The 20460-nt window shown below is 68.9% G+C and overlaps 3 protein-coding genes across 3 annotated transcripts; 1 reads left to right on the top strand and 2 right to left on the bottom strand.

Annotated features, from left to right (window-relative positions):
• The first annotated feature begins 2596 nt into the window (after nt 1–2596).
• Nucleotides 2597–13468, top strand: APC2 (APC2, WNT signaling pathway regulator). Its single transcript, XM_026064748.1, has 16 exons — nt 2597–2737; nt 2850–2940; nt 3085–3274; nt 3391–3499; nt 3585–3698; nt 3982–4059; nt 5125–5217; nt 5298–5697; nt 6221–6316; nt 6542–6681; nt 6786–6863; nt 7015–7131; nt 7238–7452; nt 7797–8932; nt 9062–10380; nt 10423–13468. The coding sequence occupies exons 1-16, from the start codon at nt 2597–2599 to the stop codon at nt 13444–13446; spliced, it is 7341 nt and encodes a 2446-aa protein (XP_025920533.1). The 3' UTR covers nt 13447–13468.
• Nucleotides 13469–13475: 7 nt separating this feature from the next.
• LOC112965604 (granzyme M-like) lies at nt 13476–17221 on the bottom strand. The gene is made up of 7 exons (XM_026064747.1): nt 17158–17221; nt 16780–16942; nt 16513–16657; nt 15741–15995; nt 15438–15655; nt 15207–15300; nt 13476–14438 (listed from the first exon to the last, which is right to left on the bottom strand). Exons 1-6 carry the CDS (start codon nt 17219–17221, stop codon nt 15225–15227), a joined length of 921 nt encoding a protein of 306 aa, XP_025920532.1. The 3' UTR covers nt 13476–14438; nt 15207–15224.
• Nucleotides 17222–17802: 581 nt separating this feature from the next.
• CUNH19orf25 (chromosome unknown C19orf25 homolog) lies at nt 17803–20309 on the bottom strand. Its single transcript, XM_026064850.1, has 3 exons — nt 20233–20309; nt 19439–19623; nt 17803–19284 (listed from the first exon to the last, which is right to left on the bottom strand). Exons 2-3 carry the CDS (start codon nt 19596–19598, stop codon nt 19088–19090), a joined length of 357 nt encoding a protein of 118 aa, XP_025920635.1. The 5' UTR covers nt 19599–19623; nt 20233–20309; the 3' UTR covers nt 17803–19087.
• Between the last annotated feature and the right edge of the window lie 151 nt (nt 20310–20460).

Raw genomic sequence — 20460 nt, 5'->3', positions numbered from 1 at the left:
GGGCCTCAGATGTGGCTGCTGCCATCGGGACGGCCGCGGCCCTGGGCTCACGCTGCGGGGCCAGGACCGGCCGTGGCCCCTGGCTCCCCTGGTGCTGCCGGGGCGCTGGCGGGGCCCTGGGGGCCGCGAGCCCCTTCCCTGGCGCTGAGGCCAGGCTGGGGGGGGGGGAGCTGAGCCCCGCGTAGGCTGCCCAGGGTGCGCAGCCCCCCAGCCCTGCCCTGCTCTCCCTGGCCAGGCCAGCCCTGGCTCAGGCTGCACAGGGCAATGGGCAGAGCCATGGGCAGGGCACTGCGATGGGCACTGCAATGGGCACTGCAATGGGCAGAGCAGTGTAATGGGCAGTGCAAAAGACAGAGCAATGGGCACTGGAATAGGCAGGGCGCTGCACTGGGCACTGCAATGGGCAGTGCAGAGGTTGACAGTGCAGAGCAGAGGACTAGTACAACAGGCAGCGCAGTGCAGTGGGCAGCGCGGTGCAGTGGGCAGAGTGGTGCAGTGGGCAGCGTGGTGCAGTGGGCGGTGTGGTGCAACGGGCAGCGCAGAGGATGACAGTGCGGAGGACAGTGCAGTGCAACGGGCAGTGCAGATGCTGCTTCTCCACCCACTGGTCTCCTGCAGCTTCTGGCCCGCTGGGACTTTGCCGGCCGGATCCAAGGTCCTGACCAGACCCGGAGCAGCCTCATGGCGCCCCGCGGGTGGGTGGATGGGCAGCGGGGGCAGCTGCACCCCCGGCCCTGGCTGGGACCTGGTCCTGAACCACCGCGGCGGAGGGGCTGGCTGGGGGGGCCGGTGTGGGGCTGGGGCAGCATGGGGCGGGCGCCCGAGCCGCAGCCCCGGCTCCCCCTTCCCTGGCGCTGTCTAGACGCTTGGCAAATGCAGGTGCTGGAGCGCCAGTCCCCCCCCCCGTGGGCTGCAGGCTCACAGCACCGCTGCGGCCGCTGCATCGAGCCCTCCCTGCAAGGGGACCCAGGAGTCCGGGAGCTTGGACCCTCCCTCCTCCCCCCAAACCACAATTTAACCCCCAGCCAGGGCAGGGAGCGATGGAGGAGCCAGGCAAAAGGCGCCGGTCCAGGCGCCGGCAGCTCCCCTCTGCTGCCGCGGCCGGTCTCCCTCCTCCCCAGCCTCGTTGATGCAATCGCTGCCGGCGCGTTTGCCACGTTAGCGAGCCCTGGCGATGGGTGATGGTCGCTGGGAAGGGCCCGGAGCCGCCCTGCTCGGCACCCGCCTGCCGCGGCCACGCTGGCTGTCTCCATAGCAACGGGAGATGGAGACGGGCCGCATCCTGCATCCCGCATCCTTCATCCTGCATCCTTTATCCCTCATCCCTCATCCTGCATCCTTCATCCTGCATCCCTTCTCCCTGTCTCCTGGGTTGGGGGGACAGCAGTGGCTGGGGGAAAATCAGGGATTTTGGGAGCTGTTTAAAAGCCACCCATGCAGCCCCTGAGAAACTTTGCCTGGGAACGGACAAAGGCAGCATTCTGTGGGACTCAATTGCTGCCGCTCCCAGGGCGGCCGTGGCGGAGGGGGCTGCCGCCACCATCCCTGAGCCCACACCGCGTGCGGGCAAGGGGCTCCGAGCCGGCCCCAGCGCTGCGGGACACAGGGCAGGATGAGCCCTTGGATGCTCGCTCACACTGAGCAAAGCGAGCCGGTGCGGGCAGCGGGGTGCGACGGGAGGGAGGTGACGGGGAGGCGCCCTGCTGTGCCTGCACACGCGTGCACCCATGCATGCACACACACACGTGCACACACACGTGCACACACGCATGCACATGAATGCTTGCACGCACAGACATATGCATTGCACACACATGCACACATGCACATGCATGCACAGCACACGAATGCACACACACACACACACACACACACACACGCACACACCTGGCTCCAGCGGAGGCAGCGTGGGGCAGCGGCGCTCCCCGCCACCCGCTCAGGCCCCCCGTCCCCGTCCCCCCCGCGCACACGTGTGCCGGCGCCGTGCGCATCCCCCCCGCAGGTGCGAGGGGCGGCTGCGGGCGCCGGCGCGGCGCGGCGCGGCGCGGAGGAGGTTTGCGGCCGGGAGCTGCCGCTGGGCTTGGGGGCCGGGGAGCCGGGGGGGCGGCGAGGGCTGGGCTGGGGCCGGGGGTCCGCTGGGAAGGGGCCGGGGTCATCCCCGCTGCAGGAGGGAACAAAGCGGGGGATAATTAGAAAGGGAGGAGAAGACAAAAGCGAGACAAAGGGGGAAGGGAGCGGAGGGCTGGAGCTGCTGGCGAGGATGGAGATGAGGCAGGGGCTGGCGGGGGCCGTGGGGCGAGACGCCGGCCCCGCGCCGGGGGACGCCTCGTCTGCGGGATCCAGGGGGGGGTGGCTGGATTCGGGGGGGAGACGGACCCCGCAGGGCCCTGCCCCATGGCCTCGGCCCCCTCCCGAGCTGCCGCCGAGGGTCCCCTCGTCCCCGGCTGCACCGGGACCCAGGGAGCATCCCGGGGGCAATCCGGGGGCCGCGGCGTCCCTCGCCGGGCGCTGCTGCGGTCCCAGGCGTCCGGGGCCGCGCGGGGGCTCGGCGCCGGCGCCCACCTCTCGCCCCCGGCAGGCCCTGGAGGAGCTGAAGATGTCCGGCTCCATCGCCTCGTACGACCAGCTGGTGCGGCAGGTGGAGGCGCTGAAGAAGGAGAACACCCACCTCCGCCGCGAGCTGGAGGACAACTCCAACCACCTCTCCAAGCTGGAAAATGAGACCTCGGACATGAAGGTGAGCCCCGGAGCCGGGGGGGGTCAGCCCTGTGCCGGGAAAGGGGATGCCGGGGCCCAGGGCCTCCTCCGTCGCCCCAGCATCCCCTCCGATGGGTCCGTGCGTATTTTAGGAAGTCCTGAAGCACCTGCAGGGCAAGCTGGAGCAGGAGGCGCGGGTCATGGTGTCCTCGGGGCAGACGGAGGTCCTGGACCAGCTGAAAGGTGGGTCAGCAGCCAGGCTCCAGCCCGGACGCTGGGGAGCACCGAGGGCAGATTTCCCCTTAACTCTGCCCGCCGTGGACGGCACGCGGGACCTGCTGCCGAGCCCCCCTTCACCCGCCGTCCCCCCCGTCCCCCCGTCCCCAGCTCTGCAGATGGACATCAGCAGCCTCTACAACCTCAAGTTCCCGCCGTCAGCGCTGGCCCCGGAGCTGTGCGGCCCCGGGCGCAGCCCCGAGGACAGCCCGCTGCACGCTGCGGCGCCGCGGCGCAAGGACAGCGTCGGGGACCTGAGCCGGGCCACCATCCGCCTCCTGGAGGAGCTGGACCGCGAGAGGTGACGCCCGCCCCGTCCCGCCGCACGGGGGGGGGGTCCGGGCGCCCGTCCCAGGGCTGCAGGCAGCCGTGCCCGCCGGGACGCCCCGCTGACGGGCGCTGCCTCCCGCTCCCCAGGTGCTTCCTGCTGGGCGAGATCGAGAAGGAGGAGAAGGAGAAGGGCTGGTACTACACGCAGCTGCAGAGCCTCTCCAAGCGCCTGGACGAGCTGCCCCACGTGGAGACGGTGAGTGGGGGGCCGCCACGGGAGCCCCGATCCGGCCCGGCCCGGCTGCCCCGGCCCCCCCGTCACGCCGCCTCCCGCTCCGCAGTTCTCCATGCAGATGGACCTCATCCGGCAGCAGCTGGAGTTTGAGGCCCAGCACATCCGCTCGCTGATGGAGGAGCGCTTCGGCACGGCCGACGAGATGGTGCAGCGAGCGCAGGTCAGGGCCGCCGGCGCCCGTCCCATCCCCGCTCCGCTCCTCCCGTCCTGCATCTGGAGAGGCTCCGACCGCCATCCTCCCCGGGCCCTCCGGACTGGGCACCCTCGTGTCCTGCTTTCCCCAGTCCTGAGCATCGTTGTGCCCAGCTCTGTGCACCCTCATCCCTAACTTTCCCCAGCCCTGTGCGCCCTCGTCCCCAGATCTCCCAGCCCCATGCCAGGCTCTCGGGGCTGGGGGTGCCAGGGGGTCCCAGCCTGCACTGACACCTGCTCCATGCACACAGATCCGGGCATCCCGGCTGGAGCAGATCGACAAGGAGCTCATGGAGGCTCAGGACAAGGTGCAGCAGTCGGAGCCGCAGGTAACGGGGCCGGCGCTGGGCAGGCGGCGGAGGCAGGGTGCAGGGAGGGACCGGCCGCAGCCTCCCCGCCGTCCCCATCGCCTTCCCCCGGCCCCGCGGGAGCCGGCGGCACAGCCAGGGCTTTGTGTGGCTCGGGCACCGTGGAATGGGCAGTTGCCATGGAGACCAGAAGTAGGCCATGGCGAGCGGCGGGCGGCCGCCTTGGCGCCGCGCAGCATCTGCCGGCGGCCCCGAGCGGGGAGGCACGGCCGCCCCCGGCTGCCTGCCACGGCCCCTCCATCGCCCCGGCAGCACCACATCCCGCACGGCCGCTCCATCGCCCATGTCCTGCACGGCCTCTCCATCAGCCCCATGTTCTGCACAGCCTCTCCATCACCTCTATGTCCTGCATGGCCTCTCCATCGCCCTCATGTCCTGCACGGCCTCTCCATCACCCATGTGTCTTGCACGGCCTCTCCATCACCTCTATGTCCTGCATGGCCTCTCCACCAGCCCTGTGTCCTGCAACGGCCTCTCCATCGCCCCATCAGCACCACATCCCACAGAGCCCCTCCATCAGCCCCATGTTCTGCACAGCCCCTCCACCACCCCCATGTCCCGCACGGCCCCTCCATCACCCCCACGTCCCCTCCATTGCCCAGTCACCCCCCACATCCCGCGCGGCCCCGCTGTCACCTCTGCTCGCCCACCTGCGCGAGCTCTGACGCGGGCCCCGCTTCCCACCCTGCTCGTGTTACCCACGCTCTGCCTTTCTCGAGCGCATTATCGTGGCAGCACTCGCTGCTCAGACCCAGTATCAGCTTAAAAAATACGGCTGTGGCATTTAAGAAAGCAGCAGTTGCAACAGTTGAGAAATGCCACAGAATTTAGCGGTGCAGCTCGGGCTGTGCAAAGCACCCAGCACGCGGGGAAGGCGGCACGGCAGCACGAGCCGGCGAGGTGATGTGCATCGCCGCAAGGCATGGCATGCTCGGCCTCCCCGCGTCACGGCGTGGCCACCACGAGCCACCCGGGGCTGGGGGCGGCTGCGCTGCAACGTGGCCCCGCTTGCCCCGTCCTCCGCAGCTCTGCGGGAAGCTGCCGGGCATGGAGGAGGACAGCAGCCTCGACATCCCGACCCATCCCGAAGATGGGGGCAGCAGCCTGGGCAACAGCAAGGTAGGAGCCGTCCCCGCCGGGCACCGGAGCCGAGACGCAGCCCCGGCCCCAGGACGTAACCCCGGCTCCCCGGTCTGCAGGTGGAGGTGGTCTTCTGGCTCCTGTCCATGCTGGCGACGCGGGACAAGGACGACATGTCCCGCACGCTGCTGGCCATGTCCAGCTCGCAGGAGAGCTGCCTGGCCATGCGCAAGTCGGGCTGCCTGCCCCTGCTCATCCAGATCCTGCACGACACGGACCGGGAGCCGGGGCCGCCCGAGAGCCCTGCCGGCGCCAAGGACGCCCGCATGCGGGCCAACGCTGCCCTGCACAACATCGTCTTCTCGCAGCCCGACGAGGGCCAGGCCAAGAAGGAGATGCGGGTGCTGCACGTGCTGGAGCAGATCCGCTCCTACTCGGAGACCTGCTGGGACTGGCTGCAGATGCAGAGCCGCGACAGGGGCAAGGGCCCTGAGGGCAGCACGGGTACAGGGCAAGCATGTGCTGTGCGCGTGCAGGCGTGTGCACGTGTGCATGCATGCGTCGGATTGCACCCTGTGCTGTGCATGTGCAGGCATGTGCACATGTGCATGCATGCGTCAGATTGCACCCTGCGGTGTGCGCATGCAGGCGTGTGCACATGTGCGTGCATGTGTCAGATTGCACCCTGTGCTGTGCGTGTGCAGATGTGTGCACATGTGCATGTGTGTGTCGGATTGCACCCTGTGCTGTGCGTGTGCAGGTGTGTGCACGTGTGCATGCATGCGTCGGATTGCACCTTGCGGTGTGCATGTGCAGGTGTGTGCACATGTGCATGCATGCATCGGATTGCACCCTGCGGTGTGCGCGTGGCTGCATGTCCGTGCATGCGGTGCGTGGAGGAAGGAGGCGACGGGGTGTGTGGGGGGGTGATTTGCTCATGCTCAGCCCTGTGAGCCCTGAGGATCCCCCAGCCTCGCTGGGGCACGGGGAGGCCGGGCTGGCCCCGGGTGTGCAGCCCAGCTCACCCCTGCTCCCCCGACAGCGCCGGTGCCCATCGAGCCCCAGATCTGCCAGGCCACCTGCGCCATCATGAAGCTCTCCTTCGACGAGGAGTACCGGCGCGCCATGAACGAGCTGGGTGAGCAGGGGGCAGCCGGGAGCGGACGTGGGGCTCCGTCCCCATCCCCGTCCCTGCACAGCGTGGCGGGGAGGCCTCGGGGCTGCAGATGCCCCACCACCACGTGTCCCCCCCGCTGTGGCCAGCGTCCCCTGCGTCTCTGCCCCTCGTGGCTGGCGCACAGGTGGTGGCACCGGGGAGGCATCCGGGCCCGTGTCACCCTGTGTCCCGTGCCATCCCCCCCAGGTGGGCTGCAGGCGGTGGCCGAGCTGCTGCAGGTGGACTACGAGATGCACAAGATGACGAGCGACCCGCTGAACCTGGCGCTGAGGCGCTACGCGGGGATGGCCCTCACCAACCTCACCTTTGGCGACGTGGTCAACAAGGTCCGGGGGTTGGGGGGGACCAGGAATGGGGGGGGCAGCAGGTCCGGGAGCAGGTCCGTGGGCCACCGTGGCATGCACACTCACGCCGCTCATCCTCCCTGCAGGCAACGCTGTGCTCCCGCCGTGGCTGCATGGAAGCCATCGTGGCCCAGCTGGCTTCCGACAGCGAGGAGCTGCACCAGGTGGGTGGACGGGGATGGGGACGGGGATGGGGACGGCGACAGGCCATGCACCCCCCCCACCACGGGGACACCCTGGGGTCCTGCTTCTGCTGGGATGCCCAGGAGAGCCCCGGAGCGCAGGATTGCCCGCGCGCTCGCTCTGCCCTCCCAGGTGGTGTCCAGCATCCTGAGGAACCTCTCCTGGCGGGCCGACATCAACAGCAAGAAGGTGCTGCGGGAGGTGGGCAGCGTGACGGGGCTGACGCAGTGCGCGCTGCACGCCACCAAGGTGAGCGCGGGGTGCACGCGTGCGCGGGGCCCCTCTGCAGCGGGGCGAGGGGGCTGCGGCACCAGGGCTGACCTGGGGGAACCTGTCCCCCCCCCCCCCCGGGCAGGAGTCGACGCTCAAGAGCGTCCTCAGCGCGCTCTGGAACCTGTCGGCGCACAGCACGGAGAACAAAGCTGCCATCTGCGTGGTGGAGGGGGCCCTGGGCTTCCTGGTGAGCACCCTCACCTACAAGTGCCAGAGCAACTCGCTGGCCATCATCGAGAGCGGGGGCGGCATCCTCAGGAACGTCTCCAGCCTCATCGCCACACGCGAGGACTACAGGTGAGGGCGGCCGGGGCGGGAGGAGCTGCTCCCGCAGCCGGCAAGCCCACCCAAGGGTGCTCCTGGGGTGCACGGTGGTCCCCCCTGGCTCATCCCATGCATGGTCCTTCCTGCCCCTTGCTGGAACAGCCCCAGCTGGCTTGGAGCACCTTGTCCCCGGGGATGCGGAGCAGGGAGAAGGAAGGTGATGCAGTCCCCGTTGGGGGCACACCACGCACATCCCTCCCAGCTGGGGCACGGGGAACCCGGGTGTCCTGCCATCGCCCTGGGCTGCGGCTTGGCCACCAGCTCCCTCCTCCGTGCTCGCTTCCCCCCTGAGCAATGGGGTGATCCGTGTCTCGCAGGCAGGTGCTCCGGGACCACAACTGCCTGCAGACGCTGCTGCAGCACCTGCGGTCGCACAGCCTCACCATTGTGAGCAACGCCTGCGGCACGCTCTGGAACCTCTCCGCCCGCAGCCCCAAGGACCAGGAGCTGCTCTGGGACCTGGGGGCCGTCAGCATGCTCCGCAGCCTCATCCACTCCAAGCACAAGATGATCGCCATGGGCAGCGCTGCCGCCCTCCGCAACCTGCTCACCAACCGGCCCCCCAAGTACAAGGATGCTGCCGTCATCTCCCCGGGATCCTGCATGCCTTCCCTCTACATGAGGAAGCAGAAGGCTCTGGAGGCCGAGCTGGATGCGAAGCACTTGGCCGAGACCTTTGACACCATGGAGAAGCAGAGCCTGAAGAGCCAGAGCGTGAAGAAGCCGATGCGGCACATGGAGAGCCTCGTGAAGGACTACGCTTCCGACTCCGGCTGCTTTGATGATGACGAGGTGCCCAACGTCTCAACTGGCGTGGAGACGGGGAACGCCTCCGTCCTCTCCATGTTCCTCAATTCCTCCTTCCTCCAAGGCCAGGCCCTGCCCCGGGCTCTTGCACAGAGGAGGTGTCCGGAGCCGGAAAAGGACACCAGCAGCAAGCCGGCCGAGCCCAAGAAGCCACCGTTGCCGGAGGACGACGTTTCGCTGGCTGCCGAGAAGCTGGCCAACAAGATCTCCAGCACGGTGGCCAAGATCGACAAGCTGGTGGAAGACATCTCCACCATGCACACGTCCTCAGACGACAGCTTCAGCCTCAGCTCCGAGGACCACTGCCTGGACTGGCAGTACGGCGCCGAGGAGGCGCACGAGGCGCGTGCCCAGTCCTGCTCGCCGTGCCGCCTCTCGGACACCAGCGGCTTCGTGAAGCGGGAGAACCTGAGCCGGGCGCACACGCTGCTGCGGCTGAAGACGGCCTACACCAGCCTGTCCAACGACAGCCTCAACAGCGGCAGCACCAGCGACGGCTACTGCACCAAGGAGCACATGAAGCCCTGCACCCGGGCCTCCTTCCTCGACTACCGCGAGGAGCTGCAGCGGTACCAGAAGCGGCCCAGCAGGCTTGACCTCAAGAACATCCTCAGCAACAAGCCCGAGCGGATCGAGCCGCCCGCGCTCAAGGCCAAAGACCCGGGGGAGCCGGACAAGCCAGAGCAGAGAGACCTGCCCGAAAGGGCCAAGAAGACGGTGACTTTCCCCAGTCCCAAGGCACCGGACAAGGAGCCTGAATGGAAGAAGGACGTGGGCAGCAAGCTTTCCTCCGACCCGCAGGTCCACACGATCAAACTCTCCCCATCCTACCAGCACATTCCTCTGCTCGAGAACCTGGCCAAGAGCAGCTCGGCCGCGAGCGCCGGGGGGCTGGCCAGCACCGGCCACCACCCCTCGCTCCTGGGCAGGAAGCAAGCCTGGCTGCCCCCTGTGCTTCTGCAGACAGCCGAGACCCTCAGCAAGATCCCGGAGAAGCTGTCTGCCCACCCGCCAGCCACGGCGGAGCAGGAGTCGGTGCAGAAGTACTCGGTGGAGGACACCCCGATTTGCTTCTCCCGGTGCAGCTCGCTCTCCTCCCTCTCCTCGGCCGACAACGTGCTGGACGGGCAGAGCCACAGCGAGAACGACATCGACAGCGACTCCTCCCTGGAGATCATCGAGATGGAGGAAGGGGACGGGGAGCCTGAGGACGGGCGGCAGGAGAAGGAGAAGGCGGCGGATCCGGGCCCAACCACGCCAGTCGGGATTTCCCAGCCCATCACAATCCCCTTCCAGAAGCGTGACAAGGTCTTCCTGCGGGAGTCATCCCCATCGCACCACGAGGACCTCACGCCCTCGAGCTCGTCGGAGAACTACATCCAGGAGACGCCGCTGGTGATGAGCCGGTGCAGCTCCGTCAGCTCCCTGGGCAGCTTCGAGAGTCCGTCCATCGCCAGCTCCATCCAGAGCGACCCTTGCAGCGAGATGATCAGTGGCACCATCAGCCCCAGTGAGCTGCCCGACAGCCCCGGGCAGACCATGCCGCCCAGCCGCAGCAAGACGCCCCTCTTTGAGCTGGGGTGCCAGCCGGAGAAGGAGACCAGCCAGTTCAACATCCAGTGGGAGAACAACGTCAAGAAGTTCATGGAGATCACCGACTTCAAGGAGCGCTTCCAGCTGCCCCAGGACCTGGACTCCATGGTCTACTTCACGGTGGAGAAACCCAACGAGAACTTCTCCTGTGCTTCCAGCCTCAGTGCCCTGCCCCTCCACGAGCACTACGTCCAGAAAGACGTGGAGCTCAAGCTGATGCCCACCTTCCCGGAGAAGAACAGCCTGAACTTTGTGGCTCACGAGAAGCGGGAGGACAGGCGGGAGGAGCGGTACCTGGAAGGCAGGAGGAGGGCGGACCGCCCGGAGCCCAACTCCGACGACGACATCGAGATCCTGAAGGAGTGCATCAACTCCGCCATGCCCTCCCGCTTCCGCAAGGTGAAGACGTCCCTGCTCTCCGGCCAGGTGCTGCACCCGCAGACCAAGAAGGCCGTGCACGTGCCCGTCTACATGCTGGTGCCTGCCCACTCGCACCCCGGCGTCCCCAAGCACCTGCGAGCCGCCGCCCGGGACCTCTTCAAGGACGACGACTCCTTCACCGACTCGGCGGACGGCACCCCCGTCAACTTCTCCAGCGCCGCCTCGCTGAGCGACGAGACCCTCCGCTACCCCGCCAAGGAGGAGGCCGAGCGCCAGCACGGCTCCGGGAAGATGCCGGAGAGGAGAGAGGCGGCGGCGGCGCTGCCCGGGGGGCGCAGCCGGGCTGAGGGGCACCGGGAGCCGCGGAGGGCCAACAACGGCAGCGCGGGGAAGAGATCCTCCTCCAGCAGCTCCACGCCGACCCGCGGGAGCTCAGCCTGCAAGCCCAAGGCAGCGTCGAGCGGGGCCGGTCCGACCCAGCCGAGCAGGGGCCAAGGCACGGATGCAAAGCGGGGCCGGGTGCCCTCCAAGAGCGGTGCGACCCTGGAGCTGAGCGCGGGCAGGACCGGCAGCCCGGGGCCTCGTCCCGGTGGCAGTGCCGGGAGGAAGGAAGCTCCCCGCGAGGACGGTGGCCGCGGCGGCAGCGTGGCCTTCCAGTCGCTGTGCCACACCACGCCGACGGAGGAGGCCGTCTACTGCTTCTACGAGCACGACTCCGACGAGCCGCTGGAGGCCGGGAGGGACACGCCGGGCAGGAGAGCCCAGCCCGGCCGGACCCTGCGCAAAGAGCGTTGGAGCGGCTCCGTTTCCCGGCAGGAGCCGGAGCCGAGCGCCCAGCCGGCGCCCGCCAAGGCGAAGAAGGCGGCTGCCAAGCTGCAGCACAACCTCATCGCGGACGAGATGCCGCCGTGCTACTCGCTCAGCTCTTCCATGAGCTCCCTGAGCGATGCCAACCTCTCCGAGGGCGAGGGCCGGGCGCAGCCCTACGGCAAAGCTGCCCGGCCGCGGGCCGGCAAGGCGCTGGGGCAGGCGCGGGGCAGCTCCCCCAGCTCGCTCAGCCTCAACTCCGAGGACGACCTGCTGCAGAAGTGCATCGGCTCGGCCATGCCCAAGCGGCGGCGGCCGTCGGCGCGGCGGCGCACCGCCGAGCGCAAGCAGAAGCTCAAGGTCTCCGGCGCCAAGGGCCTCGGTGGGAGGGAGAGGAAGCCCGAGGCCAGGCATCGTCCCGCCGAGGACGCCGGCTCCGACCGGGGCTCCGACTTGGACAGCGTGGAGTGGAAAGCCATCCAGGAAGGCGCCAACTCCATCGTCACCTGGCTGCACCAGGCCGCGGCATCCCTGTCGCGGGAGCCGTCCTCCGAGTCGGACTCCATCCTCTCCTTCGTGTCGGGGCTCTCGGTCGGCTCCACCCTGCAGCTCTCCCTGGAGAGGAAGGAGAAGAAACGGGCCGCCAAGGGCGCAGGCACGGAGGCTGAGAAGAGGGAGCACGCCAAGGGCTTTCCGGAGGGGAAGAAAGCGCCGGAGGCCAGGGCCGCGGGCGGCAGGAGCGCCGGGGCGGCCAGGAGCCCAGCCCCGCAGAAGCCGATGCCGAACCTGCCCGTGGTTTTCCGCGGCAGGACCGTGATCTACATGCCCAGCCTGGCCAAGGAGATGCCCAGCCCGCGGTCCACGCCGAAGAAAAGCGCCGCGGCGAAGCCCGAGGCGCCGGCCAAGAACCTCTCGCTGAGCCAGCAGCGGTCGCGGAGCCTGCACCGGCTGGGGAAGCCCTCGGAGCTGAGCGACCTGGCGCTGCCCAAGCGGAGCACCACGCCGCCCGCCCGCATGGGCAAGGGGCCGCCGTCCTCGGGCTCCTCCCGCACCTCCACCCCGTCCCAGCCCGTCCCGAAGAAGCTGCCGTCGCCCTCGCAGCCGGCCAGGCAGGGTCCCGCGCCGGGGGGCAAGGCGGGCGGCAGCTCGTCCCCGCCGGGCGCCCCGGGCAGAGCGCCGGCGCCCAAGTCCCCGGCGCCCAAGCAGCACAAGACGCAGAAGTCGCCCGTGCGCATCCCCTTCATGCAGAAGCCCAGCAAGAAGGTGCTGCCGGGCCGGGGAGCGCTGCCGGCGCTGGAGGAGCAGGCGGGCAGCGCCAAGCTGCGCGGCGGCGGCGGTGGTGGGCGAGGGGTGCCGCCGGCCGGCCGGCTCGACCTGGTGCGCGTGGCGTCGGCCCGCTCCAGCGGCAGCGACTCGGACCGCTCTGGCTTCCTGCGCCAGCTCACCTTCATCAAGGAGTCATCCAGCCTGCTGCTGCGGCACCGCGCCGAGCTGGCGCCGGCCCCGGGCTCCTCGCCGCCGCCGCCGCCACCGCCGCGCAGCCGCACCGCCCTCCCCGCCGTCTTCCTCTGCTCGTCGCGCTGCGAGGAGCTCAAGGCGGCCAAGGCGGCGGCTCCCGGCTCACGGCCCCTCGGCGCCAGGGCTCAGCCCGGCAGCAGGGCGCCCGCCGGGGCCAAGGCTCCCCGGAGAACCAGCTCGGAGAGCCCGTCCCGGCTGCCGGTGAAGAGCGGCGCGGCTGCGCCCGAGCCCTTCAAGAGGTACTCGTCCTCGCCCAACATCAGCGTGGCCAGGAGGGCCGGCAGCCCCTCCTCCGCCCTCTCCGCCAGCTCCGAGGCTTTGGCGCCGCGGCGGCGGCGGCGGACCGAGGAGGGTCCCGCGGTGGCGGCGGTGGCGGAGAAGCCGCCGATGGTGATGATGAAGGGCACCTGGCGGAGGATCCGGGACGAAGACATCCCGCACATCCTCAAGAGCACGCTGCCGTCCTCGGCGCTGCCGCTGGCCAGCGCCGCGGAGGAGGAGGAGGAGGAGGAGGAAGAGCAGGAGGAGGAGGTGAGCCCCAGCACTCCGAGGAAGACCAGCGACGCCGTGGTGCAGACCGAGGACTTCGCCGCCACCAAGACCAACTCCAGCACCTCGCCCACGCTGGAGAGCCGAGCGGTGCCCGAGCACGGCCGCGCCGCCGGCGCCGGCGAGGGCCTGGCCCCCGCCAAGGGCCCCCTGCCCATCTTCGGCCACGAGCCCGCAGCCGGCGGGAGCTTCCCCGCCAGCCGGCACGGCTCCCCCAGCCGAGCCGCCCGCGTCACCCCCTTCAACTACATCCCCAGCCCCATGGCCGTGGCCGTGGTGGCCGACAAGGCGGCGGAGAAAATCCAGGCTTAAACAGCTGCTGCAGATAAAACACCTCCATGCGGGTCCCCGCATCCCGCGCTGCCGGAGCAGGAAGAGCCCCCGGAGCCGCAGCACTGACCCCCTCCACCCGCGGGCATCCCGGGAGCCACCATCCACCTTCGGAGCCGGCCGGGACCGTCTCGGCAGGGAAGGAGATGCAGGACAGCTGGAGAACGGCAAGTAACCCCGACCCGCTCCCCCACCCTGCCTTTGGTTTTATTTTAACGGAGCGCCGATGTATCCACCGCTGGAGGCCAGGCAAAGCCTGGGGGGATGCCAGGACTGGCTGCAGCCCATACCGGAATGCTGGAGCAAGCAGGATGTTTTTCGCAGTGGTGGCACCGCATCCCTTTGTGGGATGTGGCGATGCTGGCGGAGGAGGTGGGTCCCTGCCGTGCTCCGGCTCCCGGGGCGCTCGGCAGCTCCGGGACGGGAGGGCGACGCTCCCGTCTGCCCGCGGGCGAGCAGGGTCCGCACCCCGCTTGGGCCGAGGCGGGGATCGGGTCCTGCTGCGCTTCGTGCGGGGGCCGCGCTCGCTCCGGGAACGCGCCGCGCAAAGCCTTAACGCCGGGGCTCCGCTGCATGCTTCAGCTCACATATCGGCACTAACACCCGGCTCTGCCACTAATCAGCTAATTTATTAAAAAAGGGGAGGGGGGGAATCCCCCCCGCTTGGAAGCGCAGCAGGGAGAGACGTCACGGGACAGAGCGTGCGGCCACGGGGAGATGGGGCTGGGCACCGGGACCCCGCTCGTGCTGCACGGGGTCCCTAATTACGGCGCTGATGAGCAACCTGCAGCCGCGGTGCTCGCGCTGGGTTATGCCGTTAGGCGAGGGGGAGCCGAGCGGCGTCGCGGAGGGCAGGCGGTAGCGGCGGAAACGGTGCGGCTGGGTGCGCGGCCGAGGAGCTGGCGGGACCCCGTCGTCCTGCGGGTGATGCTCGGAGGGCGGCGGCGACGCCGGGCCGGGGAGCGGGGTGCTGCCTGGGGAAGGGGCCAGGATGCTGAGCCGGCTCCGGGGGCGCCCAGCTCCAGGGAAAGGGCCTGGGCCCCTCGTCCCATCCGCACCGCCCCGATCCCGGGGTGGGAAGAGCCCCGGCGCGTCCCCGCGGACACGAGTCCACCCAGGACTGGACTACGCCCGCGGCCCCGCACGGCCCGGGGACGCCCCGCGCTCCCCGCCGCCGGCCGGCTCCCACCCGGCACGCCGAGCTCCGGGAAGCACGTGGGACCCCCGCGATGGGGACGGAGGAACCCACACACCTCGGCGTCCCCTCGCTCCGGGCATCCCCATGTGCTCCAGGTGCTCCCGCCCTGCCACCCACCCCGGCACCGCAGCTGCAGCCCCGGCTCCGGCGCCTGCAGGGATCAGCACTTCCCAGGGTCGGGCAGCACCRGGACCGGGGCACTCTGGGTTTCTGTCCATCGCCTGCGAGCGGTGCAGGGGTGACCCAGGGTGTCCCCACGTGCCAGTGCTGTGGGGACGCTCACGGGGGCTGCAAGGACATGCAAGGGGGGGCTGTGGGGACACCCGTGGGGGGCACTGGGACAGGCAGGAGGTCCCTGGGGACATGCACATCCGCGGGGCACCTCCGTTCCCGCAACCGGGACCACGCCGGGGGGACGCAGCACCCGCATCTGAGCGGGGACCGGAGGCTGAAGTCCCCTGGGGAACCCGCTGCCCCCTCTCCCGAAYGCCGCGGTTCAGCATCCGGCCCGCGTGCCGTGGAGGGAGAGTGTGGCCCCACGTACCTGGCTGCGGCCCCGCGGTTAAGCGCTGGCTCCGCGGCCCCGCTCCCCTCGCCCCGTCTCTCCCCCGCGTCCGAACGCCGCCTTCGGTCCTCTTCTGCGGAGAAACGCACTGGGGTTTGCGGCGTCCCGTTTTCCGCTCCTGGTCCCCATTCCCCCCCCCATCGCTGTATGTATGTACTAAGGATGTTATTTTACCGAGACTCTGGACAGTATTAAAAATTAAAAGCAAACCTGTGTAAATAGGACGGGGTGGTCTGTCTGTCCCGCGCGCCCGGGCCGGGGGCCGAGGCACAGCCGTTGCGCAGGGTTTTCCGGAACCATTTCTGGTGCTTCACCGCCGACGTGGCGACCGCAGGCTTGAAGAGGTCCAAGACGTTCCGGCTTGTGAAGGAAATCACGCCGGCCACGGCCGCCTTCTTCCCGCACACCAAGGGGCCCCCGGAGTCGCCCTGCACGGAGGCGGGTTCGTCCCCCTGCCGAGCCCTTGGCAGGCGGGTTTGGAGCCCCGGGGGAGCCCCCGCGGAACGGCCTCACCTTGGCGGGCGCCGAGCCTTTCYGGCAACCCTGGAAGCAGATCATGGTGGGGCCGATCTCGCCGTCCCAGAAGCGGCTGTTGTTGCACATCCGCACGTCCATCACCTTGACCTCGAGCTGCTGCAGCCGGTCCGAGAGCTGGCCGGTCCGGTTGATGCCCCAGCCCGCCACGCTGCACATCTCCCCGGCCGCCGGCTCCCGCTTCAGCAGCCCGATGAGCCGCCGCCTCTTGTCCAGCGGCACCTTCCTCTCCAGCTGCGGGCAGCGGCCGGGGCGGCGTTAGACCCCCCCGGCAGCGACCCCGGGATGCCGGCGGCTCGGGGCCCAGCAGCGTGCTCCCGCGCACCCGGCAGCGGCAAGGAAGAGCATGCGGAGACGGCGAGGCACCCGCGGGGCCGGGGGGATGTCACCGAGCTGCGCGGGCGCTCGGAGGTGAGAAAAGGAAATGTCACCCACCCCACGGCCCCCGGCTGCGAGCGCCGTGCAAAGCCGCTCGGCTCCAGGCGGCCACGGGCCCCCTCCCCAGCAGYGTTTCCTGGCGCGCCGGCACCGCCGAACGTGCCGCTGCGGCGCCCGCGGGGCTTTTCCTCGCTGCTCTTTGCCCCCAGACTCCCGTCCTCACCRCAGCCAGCCCCACTGCAAGGCTCTTTCTTGCAAAAAAAAGAGCATCTTCCCTAGCGGGGAAAGAGAGGCAGGAGCGAGAGGCAGCGGAGAGCTGAGACCCTGTTTCAGCTGCAGCACCCTGGACCCCGCAGCYGGTGCCGGCCCCTACCTGGAGCAGGAGAATGTCATTTTCCATCGTCTCRCGGCTGTAGCCGGGGTGGGGACAGACCTTGCGGATGCCGAAGGTCTGCGCGGGGACCCCGTACTCCGAGAGGCTGTGGAGCCCCACCACCACCTTCCCTTTGGGCACATCCCTGTGCCGCACCAGGAACCGGCATTAGCCGGACCGTGGGGCCACCCCGGCTCGTTTCCCCACCGCCTGCCCGGCCCCCCCGGCCCCCCGGCATGGGCAGGACGTGGCCCGTCCCCTACTCACTGCTGGGAGATGCAGTGGGCGGCCGTCAGCACCCACCGCTTGTGCACCAGGGCTCCCCCGCAGGTGTGATGGCCCTTGCGCCAGATGGACACCATGTAGGGCCTGGAGTGAGGTTTGGCCTCCTGCCCCCCGATGATCGAGGGCTGGAACCAGCCCCGGGCTGCTGGGGAAAGAAGCGTCCGTCCGGGTGCTGCCATGGCTCCGGGAAACGGTGCCATCTCCCGAGCCCGGAGGCGAGGGAAGGGCCCGAGGGAGGGCGACCCAGCCGGCAGCCCCCCAGCGCATAAAGCAACCAAATCCCTGCGCGTCCGCAAGCCTGCCGCCAAATCCCCAAGAGCGCCAACCTCGAGACCCCCCCCGCCGGCTGCCCCCGCTCACCTGGCCCGGCCCAAGAGGGGATCAGCAGCGTGAGGAGCAGCACCAGGCTCCCCTTCGCCTCCATGCCGCTTCCACCCCTCGCAAGCACCCGGCCGCGCTGCGGAGCTCGGCGCATGTCCCGCTCCGCGCAGGTGGCACATGGTGCGCTCGGAGCCCAAACCACGTGTGAAAGCAGAGGGCGGTTGCAGGGGGCAGACGCACGCCGTGCAGGAAGGAGGGAAGAGGTGCTTGCGAGTGCAGCAGATATCTGCGAGTGTGATAAAACCACTTGCAAAACGGCCCAAATCTGCCTGCAGCAACAGGTAGCTCAGACCTGCCCTCGGCCCTTAGTGCCGTCTCACAGCCCTAGCCCACCCGAAAAACAACACAGCCCAGGTGACCTCCGAGCATGAGCTGGTGGGCAGAGACCGGGCTGGGATCCCTTATGCTCAGCTCAGCAGCCGAAGCAAGGCTGTGGGGATGGGGCAGATGAGCTCAGGGGCTGACGGAGCCCGTTAGTAGCTCTCCCCAGCACCCCGGAGCTTGCAGGAACAGGCGCATCCTCCATTCTCTGCGAAGGGTCTTTGTAAGAACTTCTTAAAGACAGAGATTTGTGACAGTCGCAGCCCCAGGCCTTGACATGCCGCAGGGAGAGCACACTGGAGCGACACATTCCCACCACCACCACCATCTTTATTAGCAGACAACACAACCGCACTCCCGCCGCTGCTGCCGTCGTTGCGGGGACGGCCAAGCAAACCCCAGACACGGAACGGGCCACAAAACCCCACACCGAGCTCCAGCCCCCAGCTCCTCGTTGGCAGGGAAGTGGCCCGTCGCTGCCCCCAGCCCCGCACGGCGCTCTCAGCTCTTCGCTTGGGCTGCTCTGGAGGAACACGCACACCGTGCCTTGCTTGCCCGTGACTGAGATTTTCTCAGGCTATCCACAAGCCTCTTGTAGAAGAAGGTGTTTTTATATTCCAGTCCGGTAAGGTGCTGTAGAAACATGGGCACTTCGTTCTTCTTTATGTCCACATAAACAGGGATGATCTTGGTCCCATCGTCGTGAATGCTGTGCTGCAGGTTCCACTCGGAGACACGCTGGCACCAAGGGTCACCCAGGGACCTGGTGGACAGGATGATGATGGCAACTCGGCTGGCCTGAATGACCTGGGTGGCTGTCAGGATGACGGACGTCCCTGCCACTTGGTCCTGATGCTCTGTGTAGCCCCGAAACCCCTCTTTCGTCAACACCTTTGAGATGTCTGAGGCGATGCGGTCGTCCTCAGGGCAGTACCAGATGGAGAAGTCATAGGTGAACCGGTGGCGCGAGGGCGCGGACATGCCACTTCCCAGGGGGCAACGGCACCGAGGCCACAGAAACGACAAAGCAAACGCAAGCTCCGAGCGCCGCCTCCTGCTCCGGCAGCCGGGCTGGGCCAGGCTTCCTGCTAGGAGCCTGCTACCGCGTCCTCATGACGGATCCAAGGGCCAGCTCCCAGGATCCCTGCCCAGCATGAGCAGCGAGATCACTGCCACTCCCTGGGGAGAGGTCAGGCTGCGAACATGGCACAGCCCTCAGCTTCAGGAACAGCCCCGGGGCCCCTCGCAGGCCCAGTGAGGGAAGGGACACCAGCGAAGGCGCGTTCACGTGGCCTGCCGGGGCCTGCGGGGTCGCAGGGAAGCAGCAGCAGTGTCAGTTCTAGGAAATCGAACACAAACAAACAGAGCTGCCTCTGTAGTAGCTTTCAGTGACTAGGAATACGCGAACACAGTCACAAGGGACGTCCTCAGGGYGCCTATCGCAGGCCGGCACCCACCAAAATCCTCTGGGATCTGGACAGAGGAGTCCTGAGTGCCGGGGACCCGCTTTAGCTTTTCAAATCAAGTACGAGCCCGGCTGGGTGAGCTCTGCCTGTGCTCTCCAGCCGCTCAAGGGAGGCGAGGGGTCTCAGAAAGCTTTTTGCCTCATTTCCAAGATATCCTGCTCCAGAGTCGCTCCCGCCTGTCTCAGCTCCTCGCATTTCTCCTTCAGCAGGAGGCAGGACTCCTGCAGCCGCTGGTTCATCTCCACGTAGGAACGGCTCTGCCGATACAGGCGCTCCCTTTCGTCGGTGGCATCCTCGTGCTTCTCAGGGACGGGGAAATCTGGCAGGGTGGGAGAGGCGGCTCAGCGGCCGCCGGCAGAGCGCCCCGTCCCTCTCGCCCCCACCGCGGCCGCCCCCCGTCGCGCCCCACGGCCGCGGGGCAGGCAGGTTTCTGCCGAGCCTGGGAGGCTCATGGCAGGACCGCGCGGGCTCACCTGGCAAGGGGATGCCGTCATTCCCGCCGCCTCGGCGCGGCTCCGCRGCGAGCACGAAGACGGGGTCGGATGGGCGGGTGCCCCTCACGTCYGCCAGGATCTGCTCCACGGTGGGCGGCTCAGGCCGGGTGGGCAGCACCCTCTTGGCCTTGGAGCTCATCACGGGACGGGCTCATGCACGGAGCCTGGCGCGGAGGGCACGGGGCTGAGGGGGCCGCGCCGCTGCCGCTCCCCCCGGACAGCTGGACCCCCCTCACTGCCCTGGGACGGACAGACAGACCCCTCCCCTTGCTGTGCCCCCAGACAAACCACTCTCACTGCCCTGGGACAGACAGACAGACCCCCCCTTGCTGTGCCCCCAGACAGACAAACCGCCCTCACTGCCCTTAGGACAGACAGCCCCCCTCCCTCCTACCCCCAGACTGACAGACAGTGCCCCCTACTCCCCCCCAGGACAGACAGACCCTCTTACTATTCCTCCGGACTGGCAGATTCCCCCCCCCCAGCCGTCCCAGACAGAGAGACCCCCCCTCATTGCCTCCCTGCCCCTGGGACAGACAGACAGACAGACAGACAGAGAGACCCCCCCCTCCCCATGCCCTCAGGACTGACAGACCCCCTCCCTACCCTCTCAAGACAGACAGACACCCCAACTCCTCCAGGCAGACAGACAGACCGACCCCCTCCCCTACCCCTCCAGGCAGGCAGACAGACAGATCTCCCACCACTTCAGGACAGACAGAGGCCCCTGTACCGCCGCCCCGCCCCCCCCCGGACAGACGGACGCCACGCACCTCACCCGCCGCCGCTTCGTCCCGGCCACCGTAGCGCCGACGCCACGCCCACATCCTCCCCACCGCCCCACTTCCGCCTCTCCCGCGCCCTCATAGGGCCACGTGACGGTGGCGTCACCGCCCGCCGGGCCCCGCCCCCTCTTAAAGGGCCCGGCGCGGCGGCGCGTTGCCATGGCGACGCCCCCCCTCCCCACAGGCAGCACACGGGAGCGGTGGTTGCTTGGGGGG

This window comes from Apteryx rowi, unplaced genomic scaffold, assembly GCF_003343035.1.
Source record: "Apteryx rowi isolate R43461 unplaced genomic scaffold, aptRow1 scaffold_220, whole genome shotgun sequence".
Taxonomy (NCBI): domain Eukaryota; kingdom Metazoa; phylum Chordata; class Aves; order Apterygiformes; family Apterygidae; genus Apteryx; species Apteryx rowi.
The sequence above is the reverse complement of the archived record's forward strand: the minus strand, read 5'-3'. Positions and strand labels throughout refer to the sequence as shown.